Genomic DNA, 19,136 nt, shown 5'->3' on the forward strand with positions numbered 1-19,136 from the left:
AACATGTCCCAGTGTAACAAATGGCTAGTCTGATTTTTACTTGTTCTAAGGGATATTTTGCTTTCTTACTGCAAATTCACCACATAACACAGGTTTGGCTCTGTTAACTCGATTATAGACTCTGGACAATCATAGGCATTGGACAATTTTTTCTTTGAAAAGTGGAAATGATACAGAAACCTTAAAGTCAAGGGTTTGTTCTGCCAGGCCCCTCCCTTCCTTCCACACACACTTTTGTTTCTTTGTCCAGCTCCCAAGGTGTCCAAAGGTCGTGCTCAGGGGTGAGAAACAAAAGAACCAGTAAAGTCCTTCGTGCTTTAAATCAAATTCCACGTGTCCTTCCGGAGGCTGCTGGTTGGGAGCTCTAGCTTGGGAGAAAGAGGGCGTGATGCTTGAATTGATTGGTTTAGCCGCCTTGCCAGTGTCCTCCGTTTGGGGATATCTGTGGCGTGTCGAGAAGCCAAGTCGCCAAACCACACTCCAAGCCACTATTCTTCCAGATGCAACTGCCCAAACAAACGACGTCCGGCAGGCGGGCCTGGACTCCGGCCGGTCCCACGGTTCCTTCAGCCCCGCCCCTGCCCGTGTCGGGAGCGCGGCTCCTGACCCCGCCCCTGCATGGCGCTCCGGAAACTGGCTGCTAGCGGGACCTGCCCTCCCGCCAGGCCTGGTAGGGGCGGAACCCGGCCTGCGGCTGCTAGGACCCGAGCGGCGCGAGGTGAGCCTCCGTCCAGAAGTCCGCAGTTCTCGGCCATGGCTATTCCCGCACGCACTTTCTCCTCGCTTCGCAGCTACCTGGGCCGAGTCCCGGGGCTGGGCGGGGGCGCAGCGTCGCTCGTGGGGGCCCAGGGAGCGGCCGGCCCCACGTTCCGGGGCTTTCAGAGCAGCGGAGTGAGGTAAGAGGTCTATCGGACGCCTAGTCTCCTTGGATCTGGGTGCTCGAGGTGTGAAGCAAATGCCTGTGGGAGGGGCGGCGGGGGTGCGAGCTCTTGGCGCGAGCTGCGCCTGGGCGCGTGAAGTTCAAGGCTCCGGGGTAGCCCTGCGGCGCGGCGGGGTGCGGCAGGGGCGAGGCCTCCCTCGGCTCCGAGCTCGGCCTCCCTCGGCTCCGAGCTCGGCCTAGTGGACCACGCAGGCGGGTCCTGTTGGCCCGGAGTCGGGCAACCTGGACGTGCTGGGCCCTGGGCTCCGGGTCCAAAATGTTCCTTCTTCGAAGTTGGTGCAGTTGAGTGATTTATGAAGATATGTGAGTTCCTCGGGAAAAGTGCCATAAAAACTCGTGGTCTACTTGTTTCACACATTTTTTTTTTCATCTGTTACTGTGATTCGTAAACAAAGGGGTGGGCGTTGTTTCAGATGATTTATTAACATTTGAATGGCTAAATTCCTTTGTTGGTGGTAATACTGAGTGAGATCTTTTCCAGCTTTAAAATTCTTAATGATTTTATAAAATCAGACATTAGTCTTGATTTCTCGGTCTTTTTCTATGTGGCACTACCGAACCTCTTCAGCCTAAAATTGAAGTGATGAATCTTGTATTCGCTGCCTGTGTTTGTACCTCGTTGTTGACTAGTGCATTGGAAATACGGAACAGTGCGGTTCCAACTCTTCTACATGAGGGTGCCCCAGAAGTGACTTGGGCGTACTTGCAAACTCAAACCTAATAAGCTAAAAATATATTCCCTTGACCCAAAGCCAGTGAGTTCAGAAGAGATTCTGTTTCCAGACTTTCAGGGCTTCCAGTAATGTGCTTTCACTGCCGTTTTACGTGGCCAGAGATGGTGTCTAATCTTTTTGTATCAGCAATGCGCAGCACAATAGAAAGTAATTGACAGTAATGTGGAAATATACCTACTGCTTATTGAATTTAAATTGATTAACTCCCTATTGTATGCATTTTACCTTAGCCTTGAGTAATTGAAATAAAAATTATTTCCCATAGGGTTTACTTGGGATGACGTTTTTAGTGGCTAGGCCTTCTACAAGAATATGTGAGAAAGTAACTGTTAGAGTTCTGGTTGTGTAAGCTCGCGTGCTGTCGGGGAGAATTTGCCAGTTGGTTTGGAATTATCAACTTTATTACCTAGGAAAAGGAGATTCTGTAGCATTCTATTATTGGTACTGCAAAATAGAAGGAATTATCTACTATAGTTATTTCAGCTATTTATTTAGTTTTTTAAAATTTGTGTTGTTTTAGGGTTTCTTTCCAGGGTGAAGATAACTTTTTTCAAAGTGTGTATGGATTAGTTTATCTTTGTCATCTTGATGTGAACACCCTGTCCTCTCCTCGCACAATGAATGAGTCACAACAGTAACAGCCCAAGGATTTGGTTGTAGCCAGTTGATTTGTCCTGGATGTGCCCCTCCCACGTGGATAAATCAGATATTTAAAAATTATATTTAATCGTCTCTTTATAATTTAAAATAGTTGAGTGAAGAAATTTTGGAAAGCTATTCTTAAAATAGATCAGAACTGTTACTTTTGGATCTAGCTGCCTTCAGCCTCATTTGATGCAGATTATAATTCTGTACATATAGATATTACTTTTGATTGTTTTAATTTTTTTAAGGCAGCACTAATTAAGTTAGACTAGGGTGGTGTTTTTGATAGCCCCTTGGCACTGAATACCATATATAAAGGTGAGGATGGCTGTAAGGTTGAGAAACCCCTGTGGACTGGTGGGTCTCTGGTGGGGAGGAATCCGGACAGTGTGTTGATGCTTATTGGTGTCTCTTTTCTCTTCTAGGACCAGCAGAGAGAAGAGATTCCATCTTCCAGAGGTCGCCACTGTCTGCCTCCCCACTGGTCCCCATCCGCAGTCATCATTTTTTTAACATAGTATAGTGACACATTAGTTGTCTAGGTCTTCATTGCGAATATCGTTTAAATCCGACATCATTCCTATTGGCTTATTTTCAGTAAGAATAACTTTTTCAGTAAGTTATTCTTACTGAAAATTGTCTCTGAGTATGATAAACTCTTCACCCAAAGATACTGAATGTTTTAAACGAATAGATTTATTATAAGTTTCTGAGCTACATAAAGGCTTAAATGAATGATGAAAATGTATTTTTGATTATTTTTTCATATTTTTAACTAACTAGATACCTGTAATCATGGAACATGTAAATAATATTTTAGTGGAGTTTTTTTTTTTGACAAGTGAAATTTCAAGTAATAATGTTTGACAGAATTTGAAAGTTATAAAATCTTGAAGTATCAACTTTTTTCTCAATGGTTTTTCCTTTAAGGTTTGCAGTGAGTTTTTCCTATTTACTCCTCAGAAATTAGATCTTATTAATTCAAAGAAAACATACTTCATGTCAACTAAATAAGTTCTTCTATTAGTTGAAGCTTATTGTTTCTTAAAACGAATTAACTAAACAGCCCAAAAGTTAAAAACTAAAAATCTCAATGACTAAATTTTTCCTCTTTTGCCTTGCCGTGTGAGGAGTTTACAGATCAAAGTGTCTGTGAGTTATAAACGTGATATGAGTCCAGCCCTGTGCTTTTCCGTGTAGTATAGTGGAGCTGGGCAGGAACCATCCCCTTTGGAGGGGGGGGTCACACACAGACCCCTCAACTGATACCAGGTTCCAAGCAGATCTGCAGGTGTCCTGCAGCAGGGGCTTCCCAAACCCTGCCTTAGGCCATCCCCCCGGACTCCTTTGCAGTAACTCAGTGTATATTCCACGTGTTTGTTCCGTGTTTATTTTGTGCTCAGTGATCCCTAAAGTCATGAATTTGGCAGAATTTTTTTCCTCCTGCTATGAGTTATTTGAGCATTTGTGAAATTTTGTGTGTTGGCCTACAGCCTTCTATGGATGCCTCACCTTTGTTTATGTCTCACTGCCAATGGCTCTGTAATTTCTACAGCTAGACTGACATTTTTTTAAAATCTTACATTTTTAGACTTAGTAAAAGACACTGGTTTATGTTGTTTAAATAGTAATGTCTTATAATGTAGGTAATTGAATTTAATAATTAAAAACCAAATTTTATCACTAAGCTTGTTCATTTTTCTTCAGATTCTCCCCTCTAGTACTCAATGTTTCTATCTATGTAGAAGAATTACTTCATTAAAGATCCTTTTATCCTCTTGTAAGGCTGAAGGACCTAGACTTTATTTAGGGTCGTTACTAAAGGTGATTTCCCGGAGGCTGAATCCAACCAGTATAGAGTTAGCCAAATGATTAGCAGAAGCAGTTTCTCAAAATCACATTTTGCTTTGTTGGCAAATACGATAGTGTGGTTTTCCCATCTTAATGCCTTACCTGTTCTAATGAAAATGAGCTGTGGTAGGTATCAGACTACAGTTTTGGTTTCTCAGCATTCTTATGCCATTTTCAATTTAGAACTTAAATGTTTTACCATCTAGTGCCTCATATCTTAGTTTTGTGTCTGTGTCCCAGCTGTTAGAGATAAAGTGCTCTGATTGTAATGTGTCCAAAATTAAGTTTTCTGATTAAAATGGATTAATAGATGATAAACAGATTAATATTAATCTCAGATTTTGTTACTCAGTCATGGGTTTAGTAATTAGCAGTTTCTTTAATGACTTGAATCTTTGTTTTTCAAATGCTTTGATGTTATATTATCTTTTCATGTCAATACCTTGATGGGATAATAAAAACAGTAATAATCTTCCATGGTCACATACTCATGGAATTGCATGGAGTTTAGTGAAGATTTTTGAAAATATTTTGGCTTAGGGATGATAAAGTTGTGGAGGGAGTTTTAAAGACATAGAAGCATGAAATTTGAACCATCAATGAGTGGGATAAATTATTGATTAGTAATAAATAAGATTGGCTATTAAGTTCAATTTAAAACAAACAAAATAAAACCCTCTAAAAGATAGAAAATGTCATGATCAGAACCAAATACAATTCAAATTGAATTAGTTTCAAAGAATTCAGGGTTGAATATTATCCAAGAAGGCTTATCCAGCTGCTCCACTTAATATTAATCATAAGCATTTTCTGTGTTGCCATTGTTTTGGTTAATGTTTTATTGGCTGCGTCATATTACATTAAGTCAGTTGGCTATAACTTCACCTAGTCATTTTGCTATGGTTCATTGTCTAGTCCTGGGAACATATGAAATAATTTAGTCTCAGATTCAGGTCATCTTGTCAACATATCATACCGCCCAGGTTTGTTCACTTAATGGTCTGAATTCTGCCTAGGTATAATTACTCTTGTTATGAATGTGCCTAGGACCTAAAAGACTATCCAGAGATTCATAATTCTAAAGTGGGGGCAAATATATACTTTAAAATAGATGACCCCCCACTTCCCCTTTTGGCTAGTTATGAGTAATTCTTCAAGGAATATCATCTTCTCTTTAATCCAGTTGTGCTGTTGAAAAATGAATTCTTACTCATATTTAATGAATCCTTACCCTGCTAAGCACTTGGCTGAGAGTTTTCACATACAGTATATCCTTTCATCCCCACAACAACTGAGGGAAGCAGACACTGTGCTGTTCCCAGTTAACACATTGGGAAATTGAGGTTTAGAGAAATTAAATAATTTGTCCAAGTTAACACAATAAATAAATAGTGAAGACAGGGCTTAAACATGCATGATCTACCCAGGGCTTTGCTCTACAAGCAATTTATGATTTTTGACACCACTATCACTCTTCCTCTTTTTGAAAACATATTTGGTAGAACTTTGGTGAATCAAGAAAGATACTTTTACATATAAATATTAAAAATTAAATTGTTAGATTCCCTTAATGCAAGGTGTTTTTTAACTCAGACTTCATGCATAGAATTTAGGGGATCCATAAGTTTAGATGGGAGGTCATTAATCTCTAATAGATTTAGCATTTTCTTTAATTGTGAATGTTGACAACAAACCATAGTAATATTAGCAGTACCTGTGAGATTGCCAATGAAAAGCACAGATATTTTAATGTCACAGAGTTGATGCAGAGATCTCAAAACCTCATACACATGAGTCACTGCTTTGATACTATGGTAGTTATTAGACCTGCCGCTAGATCCTGGTATTTAATGATTTTTTTTAAAGGTGTTTGATAACAGTGTTTCAGTAAAACTGATTTCCTTATAAACCTGTGTATTTTATATTAAACATTTAACAAGACTGCTGTGAGAAGTGCCCATAGGATTAAGCAGACTGTCCAAGGTTCTCGTGGCACAAACCTTAGCATCTAAGATTCTGAAAAAGCTGAGTGTTGTTTTGGTATGGTCTAATTTACAGGTTCTGAAAGAGTTAAGTTACAAAATTGAATAACAAAGAATCGTACATAATGAGAAGAACTTGCTTTACTTTTTATTGCCTTACAAAAGTATAATTTCTGATAAAATTACTTTGAGGCGTAAGTATTTTTGATGTGCAATGAAATATTTTTTAAAAGGGAAGAAACTTAATATTCTTAAGTGTTCATTTACTGTGAAAGGCTCCCTAGTACTAGTGATTGCTTTTATCCCATATGTAATTTTCCTTAGTTCCCTGGGGTTTAATTTGTATTATATTGTTAGTTCTAACTCAAAATCTTCAAGTTGTGCCCCGAGATACAAAGCAGTTAAACTAGTTAGGACCTGAAGAAAAATTTGACTTGCTAATGATTGTATTAGGATTTTTCATAAAACAGTTCTCATAAAACACTTGCAGCTCTAAAGTTGTGATTGAAAACAGGATTGAAACCTAGAAACAGAAGCAAGATGCCAAGTATTCAAATTGAATACATTGTTAATCTTGTAGAATTTGGTATTTTACTATTTTGCAAAGGAGTATTTTGATACATAATAAAAGTTGAAATTTTTATTCCTGTTTACTACTTGCTTTATTTAAACACTTTATTTAGTTATAATAACCGTAGATTGGGATGGTTACTGTTTATTTTTTGGGAAGTATAAGTAAATAAACTCATAGAAACAACACGAAATGCTTTTGACTTTCTCTGGCCCCAAATTGCTCCTGGTTATCTGACTATGTCTCCATCTATAACAGCTAGGGGAGAGAGCCACTTTTGTGAATCAGCCAATCAGCTCTTAGTCCAACCCTTTTATGTAAAGTCAATAGAGAATATTCCCATTATATAGATGAGGAAATTACATGCCTTTGAGCACAGTTAAGTAACTTGCCCAATCTGGTGCATCAGGCCTGACACTCAGGACTTCTGGCTTGGGGTAAGTAATTAGCACCTCACTGGGCTGCTTGGTACTCCTCTCTCTGACCCTCGAGATTTATTGCTACCAAAGAACCCACATTTAGTGCTAGCCCAGCAATGTGGGGAGAATAACGTACAGAAAGGGAAAGCTCCTTGTCCTGCCTCTTTGGGGCTCACTTGCAGTGTTTCAGCCTTTTCAGGAAATGTCACATGAGCAAGTAATAGGGTGCATTGTGTGGAAGATATCCGAGGGGACAACCTCACTGCACTTTTGATGTCTATTTAATGGCAATGTGACTGGGTTTTTTGGTTAAACCAGCACACTTTTTAAGGCTAAAAAGAGGCATTAAAGTAATGAAAATAGCCATTATTTAGAATATTTATTGACTAACATATATTAGTGGTTCTATAGAAGAGTTGTAGTCAAAACTATTTTCTAAATTAACATTTTAAAAGGTAATTAATTTATATTCTTACACATTAAGACTAAAATTTTTATTTTAATTGTATATATTTAATTTTTGTAAATTATGTGAATATTAATTTTTAACACATCCGATTCTCAGTATATATTCATATACTATATCTTTAATGTTTAAAATATAAACATTACATTAAATGATAAAGGAAGGCAATGGAATTATAAATCCAAATTTCAGGGTAGTGTTTAACTATAGGAGAGGATAAGGATTTTGAATAGGGGAAGGTTATACAGATTTCAGTGATTATAATAATCTTTATTAAGCTGGTAACATTAATTGTATTATTTTTCCTTTTCATATGTTTATAGATACTTTGCATTTATTCACTTTTAATATAATTCAGGAAGACCTATTTTGATAACATTGAAAAAACATTTTAAGATAGATAAATATCCAGAATACTACCTACTTCACCTTTTTATTTTGCATATTTCTTTTAACTCTTTAGCCATATGCATGCACATTTTAACAGTTATAATGATGAACTTATAATTTTCATTTCATATGTTGACTTTGTACAGTGAATATTTTCACATATTACTCTTTATAATTCTTGGCTGCATAATTTTAAAAAATGATATGAACAATTTAACTCTTTGATAGCTCCACAAATAATAATAAACATGTAGAATGTACACACACTCTTTTAGGTGTTACAGATATAATAAATATAAACTGGCTGCCTTAGCCAGCTTAGAGTATAGTTGGGGAGACAGTATTTTTAACAAAGACTTAAAATACCACAAAAGTGAAAGAGCAGGGCGCTGTGGGAGCTCATGGCAAAGGTCATTCCCCGGATGAAAGGGCTGGAGAACATTTCTGGAGTGCCTTCTGAGCTGAGACTTGAGGAATATGTGGAAGTGAAGGGGAGTAGACTTGGAAGGGACGGAGAGAGGTGAGAAGGAGAAGGAAGGGTGGTTCAAGTCAAGGGAATAGTGTATGTGAAGATCCAGAAACAGCCTGGCACAGCTGATACACTAAAATGTAGCTGTGTAGTGTGGGACTTGGTGAACTGTTTGTTCTTAGCAATGAAGCTAAAGAAAGCTCATGCATGGGCTTGAAACTACAGGAAATTCAGATTTGAGTTAAAACTCCCTGTTCTTTATTTTTCAGGTCAAGTTTTTTAGTCTAATTTGACTCCTGTTCTTTTTCTCACACTTAACGCCCAATCTCAGTAAATCTCAGTGTCTCCACCCTCAGTTTTAGAATCAGTGCTTAGCACCCTCACTGCTATTTCCTGGGGTACCACACAAGCTCCCCCACATCCCCCTTGCTTCCAGAGACTGTCCTCCACATTTTAAACAGTTATCATCGCGTAATAAGCATTGGGTCATGCCACTCAGAATCTCCTAATGGTCCCTGTCTTACTCACAGTAAAATCCAACATCCGTCTGAAGGCCTCAAGGGTCTTAGGTGATCTGACAGGCTTGCTTCTCTGACTCCATGCTCCGCTGTCACCCACTTATTCTTTCCACTGCAGACACTGGCCTCCTTGCTATTCATTGAGCATGCCAGGCACGCTCTAGCCCAAGGTTCTTTGTACTTTCTGTGCACATTCTTTGGCCTGGGATTCTTTTCTTCATGTAGCCGCACAACGTTCCCTCATTTCCTTCCTTCATGCTCAGATGTCACTTGGTTAATCAGAGGAATGACACCCTAACCCACCTGTATAAAATGGCAATTCCGGCCTCCAGATACTTTCTGTCCCTCCATTTTTCACACATGACATTGTATATTAAATATTTGCTTTTAAAAAAAATTGCTGTGTCTTCTTTACCAGATGGTTTCCATGAAATCAGGCAGTATGTTTTGTGCACTGTTTATGGTCCTGGTGATAATGCCTTCAATGTAGAAAGTCCTTAATACATGTTTGCAAAATTAATAAATTATGGGCATGTAGTGAGAAGTTTAACCAGGAAATTGACATGAATATATTTGGAAATTCAGTGCCCCCGGTTTGGAAATGGATTGGCAGAGATGGAGACTTCAGCCAGGCAAAACTCAGAATCTGTATGCTTCTGTAGCTGAATATTTGAATTGTTATATTTAACATTTTCAGAAATATGCATGTTGAAAAATCTCCTTTATTTATGCACTGGACTATGTGAGCTTCTTAATGTGTGTTTACCAGTTCTCCAGGATATGGACCGATACAGGCATCCTTTCATTGGGCCTGTATTAATTCCAGGCTTGTTGAGGCTCTGCAGTGACTGAGGAAATCAATTGGATGGGCCAGCTGCTACTGAAAATGCTCAAAGTCCCTGTCACAATTGGGTGGCAGTCTTGTGGATATCTGCCCATAAACATCAGCTAATTCAGGCAATATCACGTCAGCTATAGTTAGCATTTCAGTGCAATATGGGAAGCACTGTCACTCTCTCAGACCCCAACATACAGAGTGCAGTCAGATTTAATCTGCACATTGTCTCTTTGTAAGCCAGGGATCCATCTATGCCATTGTCGTCTCTGACATTCTCAGGGACACACAGCTTTGATGTGTTTAGGCCGTAATTATCCTGGATTATTTTCAGAGATGGTTTGTTTCACAGTAATTTATGAACAGATTAATCTATTTAACAGAGAATCAACTAATAAGCCATGTCAGCAGTAGTGTTGCTATTCATATGCCATAGAGTGCACAGGTGGTTTTGTGTTTTAAAATATAAATGTATTGGGTTGGCCAAAAAGTTCATTTAGTTTTTTCTATAAAATAAAAGGCATTTTTCATTTATACCAATACTGGTCTACCTGACTGTGGAGCATCATACAGTGAGAAGTCACCAGCACAAAACTTAGAAAACCACTTTGACACACTCCATACACTGACACAAATCTTTTTTTGACATAACACCTCCATACACTACAAATATTTTTTGTGTGTGTTTCAACTGTATTTTTACCTTTCTTGAAATTATAAACCATAATATGCTGAAAATGTTGCACATTTTCTTCCATCTTCAATATTAAAATGACTACATAAAAATTCAATTTTGATAAGTTTTTAAATGCACATAAATATGACCACTATCACAATACAATTTAACAATATTGTTTCAAGTGAAATTGAAGACAACTAAGCACTACTAGAGCCGTCTTCCGGAAAAAAAACAAGCAAACTTTTTGGCCAACCCAATATATTCTTTACTATAAGAGTGAATTCTAATATGTTCGCATATAAACCTGCTTCTATAATAGAGTATTTTACTCTAACTGAATATTACTGACACAATATAGTTTATGGTAAATATTTATTTTTTACTATTTTTAGAAATGAACCATACTGAAATTAGTTGTTGATCTGTAGCCCTTAGTATTTGCTTATAGGAGGTCCTTGTTCCCTTAGTATTAAAAGGTCACTTATATTAATTATAAAAACAAGCACAAGAAATTCATAGGAAATAGTGGAAAATATTTGTTACTTAATCTTGACAAATAAAATTTAAACTCAAAAGTAAATATTTTATTTTAACATGATTTAATCTATCATTGTAATTATGTACTAAATATTAGAATGTACAAAGACACAAACTATAAAAACTCAAGAAAAATGAATAACCTGAATAGCCCCCTATATTAAAAAATTTAAATTTGTAGTTGTACAAATTTGTAGTTTTAGTCTTTGTAGGTTCTTCCCACAAAGAAACCTTAAAGATCAAATGTCTTCAAAGGGAATTCTACCAGACACTTCAGGAATACCAATCTCACAGAAACACTGCTGGGAATTTGAAGAGGATGGAATACTTCTTCACTCATTCTATGAGGGCACCATCACCCTGATACAAACACCATACAAAGACATTCCAAGGGAATGACAGATACCTCATGCACATAGATGTAACAAATTAACAAAATTTTAGATGAAATTCACAATACCTGGAAAGGATAGGTACATTAAGACCAAGTAAGGTTTATCTCAGGAATGCAAGGTTGGTTTAACATTTGAAAATCAATTAATTGACCCTATTAATGGACTAAATCCAAAAACTCATAGGATCATATATGATCATCAATAAATGCAGAAAAAGCATTAGACAATATTCCATCATCAGACTAGGACTAGAACTAAATCATAGAAATAAATGTATAACCTGAACCCATAAAACTTCTAGAAGGAAACACTAGAGAAAACCTTTCTGACCCTGAATTAGGCAAAGATTCCTTATACTCAACAACAAAAGCATGATCCATAAAAATAAGATTGGTTCAAGTACAGAAAAATTCAGAACTGACATTCCAAAGACACAACTAAAAGAATGAAAAGGCAAAGCACAAACTCAGAAGATATTTCAAACCACATATCTGACATAGGGCTTGAATCTAGGATATATGAAGAACTCTCAAAACCTCTATAATAAGGAAGCAACCTATTAAACAATGGACAAAAATCTGACTTACACAGTTCAACAAAGAGTGTAGGCAGAGGGTAAATAAGCAAATGAAAAGATGTTTAATATTATTCACTATGGGAATGCAAATTAAAAGCACAATGAGATACCACCAAATAGACACTAATCTGACTAAAATGTACACAACAGACCATGTCAAGTGATGACAGGTGTGTGGAGCAACTAGAACTCTCATACGCTGCTTGTAGAAATGCAGAATAGTACAGCCACTTTGGTAAGGAGGCTGACAGTTTCCTTCAAATTTAAACATACACCTACCCTATGTTTCAGCCATTCTACTCAAGGTTATTTGTCCAAGAGAAGTGAAAGCATATGTGTATACAATGAGTTGTACATGAATGTTTCTAACAGCTTTATTTGTCACGACCGCAAACTGGAAACGACCCAAATATCCATCAACAACTGAATAGAGGAACACATTTTAATATTTCTATGTAATGGAAGACTACTCAGCCATAAAAAGAAATAAACTATTGATGCATGCAAGAACATTAATGAGTCTTAGTTATGCTGAGTGAAAGTAGCTAGAGAAAAAGGAAAGTGTAGTTCATAACTTAATTTTTATGAAATTCATGATGATGCAGAGTAACACGGTGACGGAAAGCAGATCGATGGTTGCTGGGTGGTGGAGGACGTGCCCGGCAGGGGCCTGTGCAAGTGTGAGATTACAAAGGGGCACCAGGAAACTTTTAGGGGTGATGGATATGCTCATTTCCTGAGTTATGGTGATGGTTTCCCAGGTACATACACACATTGAAACATCAAATTGCACATTCTAAATGTGTGCAGTTTATTCTGTGTCAATTATACTTCAATAAAGCTGTTATAAATTTAAGATGGTGGAGCAAGAGTGGTACACTGAATTTTCCATGAACTTCCATGCTTAAAAGCTATTACATTTTAGTGAAAAGTCAACAAAATTAGAATCAAAAGTACAGGTTACTTGTAATGTCTAATTTTAATTGTATTGTCTGACCAGTTTCTTTGCTCAGTTAATTATTTATCCAGAGTTATGATTACTTTTAAGGTGTACTTTTGTGTTGGACTAAAGAAATGGTTTTCAAACACCATCATGCACAAGAATACCTGTGGGAACTTGCTAGGCATGCAGATTCCCAGACATCACCCCCTGAGGATTGTGAATAGTAGGTGTGGTCTTGGGGTCTGGGAACCTGCAAGTTCAGCAAGCTTCCCAGGCAATTTTAATGTACCTATCCACAGACCACATGTTGGAATCACTTCTTAGCAGAGTATTGTTTACATCAAAATTGTATGAACTTAAAAAAATTATATGAACTTGGATGAGCCCAGTGGATTGCTGAAATGGAGTATCCTTGATCTGGTTCTACCTGTATGTACACCAGCCTATTAGAGAAGGCAGCTGACTTACTTGGAGGAGGCAGGAAGTTTGCACTTTGTGTGTTGGGTGATATTCATGGTGCCACATTCATTAGACAATAAAAAGTGTACAGGTACAAAAGATTAAAGTGCTATAAGATATTCCTTTCCTCCTTTTCTTCTTCTCCTTACTCCTTTTCTTCTTCTTCACAATATTCATTGACCTGCATTTGGCATTTTGTGTAATAATCATGGCAGCAGGAAGAAGGAACCATCTTATACTTTGTCAGGTACCTTTAAGAAATGACCACACAGTACGGGTAATCTAATTCACCACTCTTAAGTTTGACATCATGATGTGCCAGCAAACCTTCTCATAATGCATTTCTTTGCGCCTTTCTAGAGATAAATTTATGCCATCTATCAAAGCACAGCATTTCTTTACCTTCTTAAGTACTTATATAAACTGCCAGCAAGTAATATTCTGTGCAAATTTTTTCCATTAGAAATGGTGTGGGTAACAGCTGAGCCATCTGCTTACTGACCTGATCTCCAGAATAATCAGTGACAAGAATGCAAGACTGGCAGCTGTTGTCCTGGAGTTGTCCTAAGGCTGTGGAATCCAGTTTCCCCTTGAATGAGTTAAGAGAGTTGTAAAGTGGAGTTCATGCCTTCAGGGGCTTGTACAGGATACAGTGGCTGAGAGTTAACAGACTAGTCTTAGGGTTGTAAGACTGTGGGGTCACATACAACATGGCATGAGGCTTTGAAGGTAGGCACCCATTTTTCCTAGACTCTGCTGATCTGTCTCTTCTGAAAAAAAAAAAATAGCAGAGCTTTTAATAGAGCCAATATTATAGTCCAGATCTTGAGCATGTGTTTTGGTAAAAAATGTATATAATAGTTATAGAGAAATGTGTACTATAGGAGATTATAATGTAGATCTAAAAAGAAGAGTTAGAATCTTTCACAAAATTATAAATATATTTATGAACCTGAAGTATTCGGTATCAAACATACTTGAAAAAATGAAATTTTGGATACTCACTTGGAGAATCATAGATGTTTTGGTCACTCTTGTATCTTAAATTTATGTGGTTGAATGTTCCTTATTGTCATTTTAGTACTACATTTATTCTTTTGTTTTCCATAGACATGATGCCATTGTTATCTCAGGAACTGAAATGGCCAAACAAATCCAGAAGGAAATACAGCAGGCTGTGGAGGCCTGGATTTCCCTCGGGAACAGAAGACCTCACCTCAGTATCATTTTAGTGGGCGATAACCCGGCCAGCCATACCTATGTCAGGAAGAAGCTCAGAGCCGCCTCTGCTGTAGGTGGGGATGTGTTAGTTGTACTTGTTACTAATAATGTTTTCTGATTTTACTACCAAGCATAAGAATTATGAATGATAATTTTCAAATAAGTGTTATTTGAATAGCATTTATTATGATGATCAATTTTTCAATTATCCAAGTATATCTTCATTTCTTCTTTTGTTTAAATTTCTTATTGAACTAATTCAGTGTGATTTCAGATGCTATGTGAGATGTGAGAAGAAAAATTTACACTTAAAGTATCCAGTTGTTATTGCATTTGCTTTAATCAGATAATAAATCCGGCCAGTTTACTCTGTCACACTTGGCCTGGCAGTGGTGGTGGTGCTATTGGTATCTTTACTGTATTCAGATTCACTAATAGTACCTTCAACAGTTTATCACAGATAAGTGCAATTTGCCACCAAGGATACTGGGCTAAAGAATGCATGTGAGTCACAAGAAAACATCAGTTACTAATTGAGAAATCCCTTGTGATGATGCTTGGATCATTTTTATAGAAGAGCCTTTCCTTCTTGTGGGATGGGAGCAGAGAAAACCAATTACACACTGTGTGAGACACCATTAATGAAAAAACAACACAGCTTTGTTAGTAGGTGACTTTCTCTGCTTGTTTTCTTCTAGGTATCTGCAGTGAGGTCATTCTAAAACCCAAGGATGTTTCCCAGGAAGAACTTTTGGATATAACTGATCACTTGAACTTGGATCCACGAGTCAGTGGCATATTAGTTCAGTTGCCACTGCCAGGTATCTAATGCTTTATTATTATTATTTTATACTTTTTATTGTTGTTCAAGTACAGTTGTCTCCATTCCCCACCCCACACCCCAGCCATGCCCACTTCCCACCCTTGATCCTGCCCACTTTGGTTTTGTCCATGTGTCCTTTATACATGTTCCTGAAAACCCACCCCTTTCCCCGCCTTTATCCCCTCCTACCTCTCCTCTGGCTACTGTCAGTTTGTTCTTAATTCCACTGTTTCTGGTTACATTAATGCTTTTTTATATGACTGGTTTGGTTAGGATAAACGACCCTGTGTCATGACCCTGTAGGTAATTCAGCATTGTGTCATGACCCTGTAGGTAATTTATAACATCTGTTCAGAAGGGACCAAGCTATTATGCTAGCAGGTAATAGGTGACAGTTTCTGAACTACGTATGCTTACAGTGACTGCACATGGTGAGAGAAAACTATAGACATTGATGATCATGCAATGCTTGCTTTGCTCAGTCCTGCAAGGCCATAAAAACGACCATGTAAGCTGAAATCAGGCACAGTGATAATCGAGGGCAAAAATAGTGGTTGTTCTGTGGCCTTTAAAATGTTTTCTCTAAACATTATAAACTTCTTTATCATGGTTTATAAATGTATAAGGAAATGGATAAATAACAAAACTAATGTTTATCCAGCACACTGTCATTTAAAATAGTAAAACATTGAGAATTAAAGTATTTAACTTCTTTGCAAAAAACTTGCCAATAGGAGTTTGAACAGAACTTGCCTTCTTCTCATCATATAGCATGATACAGGGCAAGCATCTTTTCTGTGTCTTGGTGACCAGAACTGGCATACTTCTAAGTTTGTATCAGCTTCATTTTGTTCTTTGTCCTTTCAAAGTTGTGAAATGTCTCTGAGTTTCTTCAAAGTGAAGTTTTATGCTGGTGTCACTTCCTCTGGATCATGCTTTTTGTTACAGTACTTTCCTCATTGACGTCAGTGAGTTCCCCTTCTCTCAAACCCTGTGCCTGCCTAGCTCCACTGCTCAAAGGGCACAGTGTCAGCAGTCACCAATTTCTTGTGCAACCCACTTCCATTCAATGCAATCCTACTGAAGTGACGTTAGCTTGTTTTTTACATTCATAATTCCTCCCTTCACTTCATGCTGGCCTAGGTTTTGTCTGTGCTTAGCTGTCACCATTTGCAGATCTATTCCCATCCCATTTCAGTTCCAGCAACATCATCACATCTTGTCTTTTTGCTGTACTTTCCTCTTTGCATGCTAATTCCCTCTATGGATTATCCACTTTTATGAAACATCATGTGAATTTATCAGCTGGAGACATGGGAGCAATACAGTTTGCTGTCTGTGCTTGCCTGGAATACAAATGTGTAGTGACGAATCATTGATGGACTTTGAAAGAAGTGACATGTTGGTCACTGCTTGTGATGCTGTGTCTGGTTTTTACACAGGGAGTTATGGACAAAGGAGCCAGAAGCTCTGATGTGATACAGTTAACATACCACAATGACTGACATTTGAATGGTGGTGTTGGAGGGCTGGTATTATCAACTAGTTGTAGCTCTGAAATGTGTGCATTTTCAATTGAGCAAAGAAAAGACTGCTGGTATAGCATAGGTTACAGTAGTTTTGTGCAGTTTTGAGTTTCTCTGTAAGTTTTGACTTACAAAAAATAAAGGTGTATGATATTCTGCCTGGGATGTTCATATTGTATTAATATTTTAATTTCTCTAACAATATAACTTAATATCTTAGTATAACTTTTGTGCCAATTGAATTACACTCAAAATTCATATATATATAATTCTAATTCCAGTGTGGCTGCATTTAAAAAAAGTCATATAGTTGGAAAGGATCTTAGAAGTTATCAAGTCATCAGGGTTTCTCCCTGAGACAAATGCATGTGACAGATCATACTATAGATCCATCATATTAAAACTGCTACAGTAATTCATCACTTACTTTTAGAACTAGATATTCAACACCTTAATTTTATATTATAGGAAACTGAGGTCTATAAAATATCAGGAGTTTACTAACATCACAAATCTGTCCAAAAAATCTTGGCACTAGTTTAAACCCAATTGTTTGGCTCATGACAAAAAAGAAAAACAAAACTTTTCTTTCTAATGTATTTGCCAAGCAATCTTATAGTTTGCAGTTTATGAAGTTTTCCCCATTTGAATTTGTTCTACATTAAAATAAGTTATATAAAATGTTACAAATTTCCAAATAGCCACATTAGATTTAGTCTATCTTAAAAAATTATATTTATATCTGTGGAAATGTTAACCCTTTGTGGACAGTATTCCTCACTTGGTGAATTTGTTGGCAGTGCCACTAGATGGCACTGGTGATCTAGCTGTACTAAAATAAATTTCTTGAGGCCAGTTCACTTTAGAGGGTGAGAAGCATACAGCTAAAGGGACCATGCCGGTCACAAGTATCTGGATGCTTTCAGAAGGGACAATTTTCAATCTAGCTTAAAGCCAATAATGTACAAAATAACAGTGGCTAAAATGTATTACATTAAACATGTCTCAGGCACTTTACATTTATTAATTTACTGAATCCTCACAATAATCTTGTGGAGTTGGATCTTTTATTATGCACATTTTACTGATGAGGGATTTGAGGCCCAGAGAGACTAAGTAACTTTCCCTAAGGTCACAGAGCTGGTGTGTAATTGCACTGGGATGTGAGTCTTTGGAGCTGGTCCCCTGTGGCATTACTTTAGACAATTATGTTAGCTAGTGAATAATGCGTTCCTACCATGTGGCAGGTTTTCTTCATATGGATTATTTTATTCTAGCTTCAGAACAGCCTTATGAGTAGGAGTCGTCTTCTTCATTTTACAGATGAGGAGACTGAATCACAGAGGTTAAACGAATTGTCCATTACCTGCTAGTAAGTGGGAGAGCCAGGACCCAAAATCAGGCAGTCTGATTCCAGAATTTACCTTTTTAACTTTTATTAACCTACATTCACTGATTCTCTGAACTTGATGTGCACATATGTCTCAAACATGCACATTCAAGTTCCTAGTGCAGGTAGCTGCCATCTCGACCTGAATTGTTTCAGTAATCTTCTGTTCTCCCTTCCGTCCAGCCTTGTAACCTAATATTTTTATGGCTTTGCCATGCTCAACAATGATATTCCTATTATTATTCATAATTTCTTTTTGGTAAGGTTCAAAAATGATAACAGTGAGAGTAAAGACAGATAATAAATACACTGTTCCCCCTGAAGCGGCCTGTGTCTTATTTGAGTACTCATGCAGTGAGTGGAATGTGTTTGCTGGCAGAAAATTGCTGAATGGATGTATACAGTCTGAGTTTGTAGTCTGGCCTTAAAATTTACGGACTGTTATTTAACCGGCGGATCACTTTTTTTTTTCTCACTGTAAAAGGAGGATTGAAATAGACTTTTTTTCCAACTCATTTGGGTTATCCAGTAATAGAAAAAGTTGATTAACATAGAAAGTCATAAAGGAATGCATACTTACCTTAAAGATTCTATTACATTATAACATACAACATTTAAGTACTCATTTATTGATCAATCTTTCATTGAGGGTCCAGGACCCTTTGGAACCCACTGATTGGAATTTTTTATCATCTTCTGGCTTTAATTCATTGCCTACAATTTTCAGATGGAGGTAAATTTGAGTAAAAATCTGGCTGTGTTTTAG

General features: G+C 37.4%; 1 protein-coding gene across 2 annotated transcripts in view; it reads left to right on the top strand.

Moving 5' to 3' along the window:
- The first annotated feature begins 286 nt into the window (after window positions 1-286).
- The window catches only part of MTHFD2L (methylenetetrahydrofolate dehydrogenase (NADP+ dependent) 2 like), a 97,602-nt gene continuing 78,752 nt past the window's right edge, over window positions 287-19,136 (top strand). Inside the window, exons 1-3 of one of the 2 annotated variants that reach the window (XM_045857904.1) lie at window positions 287-896; window positions 14,521-14,705; window positions 15,330-15,452. In XM_045857904.1, the coding sequence (XP_045713860.1) occupies window positions 619-896; window positions 14,521-14,705; window positions 15,330-15,452 (586 nt within the window). In that variant the 5' untranslated portion in view covers window positions 287-618. Of the gene's footprint in view, window positions 897-13,882; window positions 14,009-14,520; window positions 14,706-15,329; window positions 15,453-19,136 lie in introns of those variants that run through there. The other variant, XM_045857905.1, reaches the window with a different exon arrangement.

The sequence above is a fragment of the Phyllostomus hastatus genome, unplaced genomic scaffold, assembly GCF_019186645.2.
Source record: "Phyllostomus hastatus isolate PE091 unplaced genomic scaffold, TTU_PhHast_1.1 phas_scaffold_1674, whole genome shotgun sequence".
Taxonomy (NCBI): Eukaryota; Metazoa; Chordata; class Mammalia; order Chiroptera; family Phyllostomidae; genus Phyllostomus; species Phyllostomus hastatus.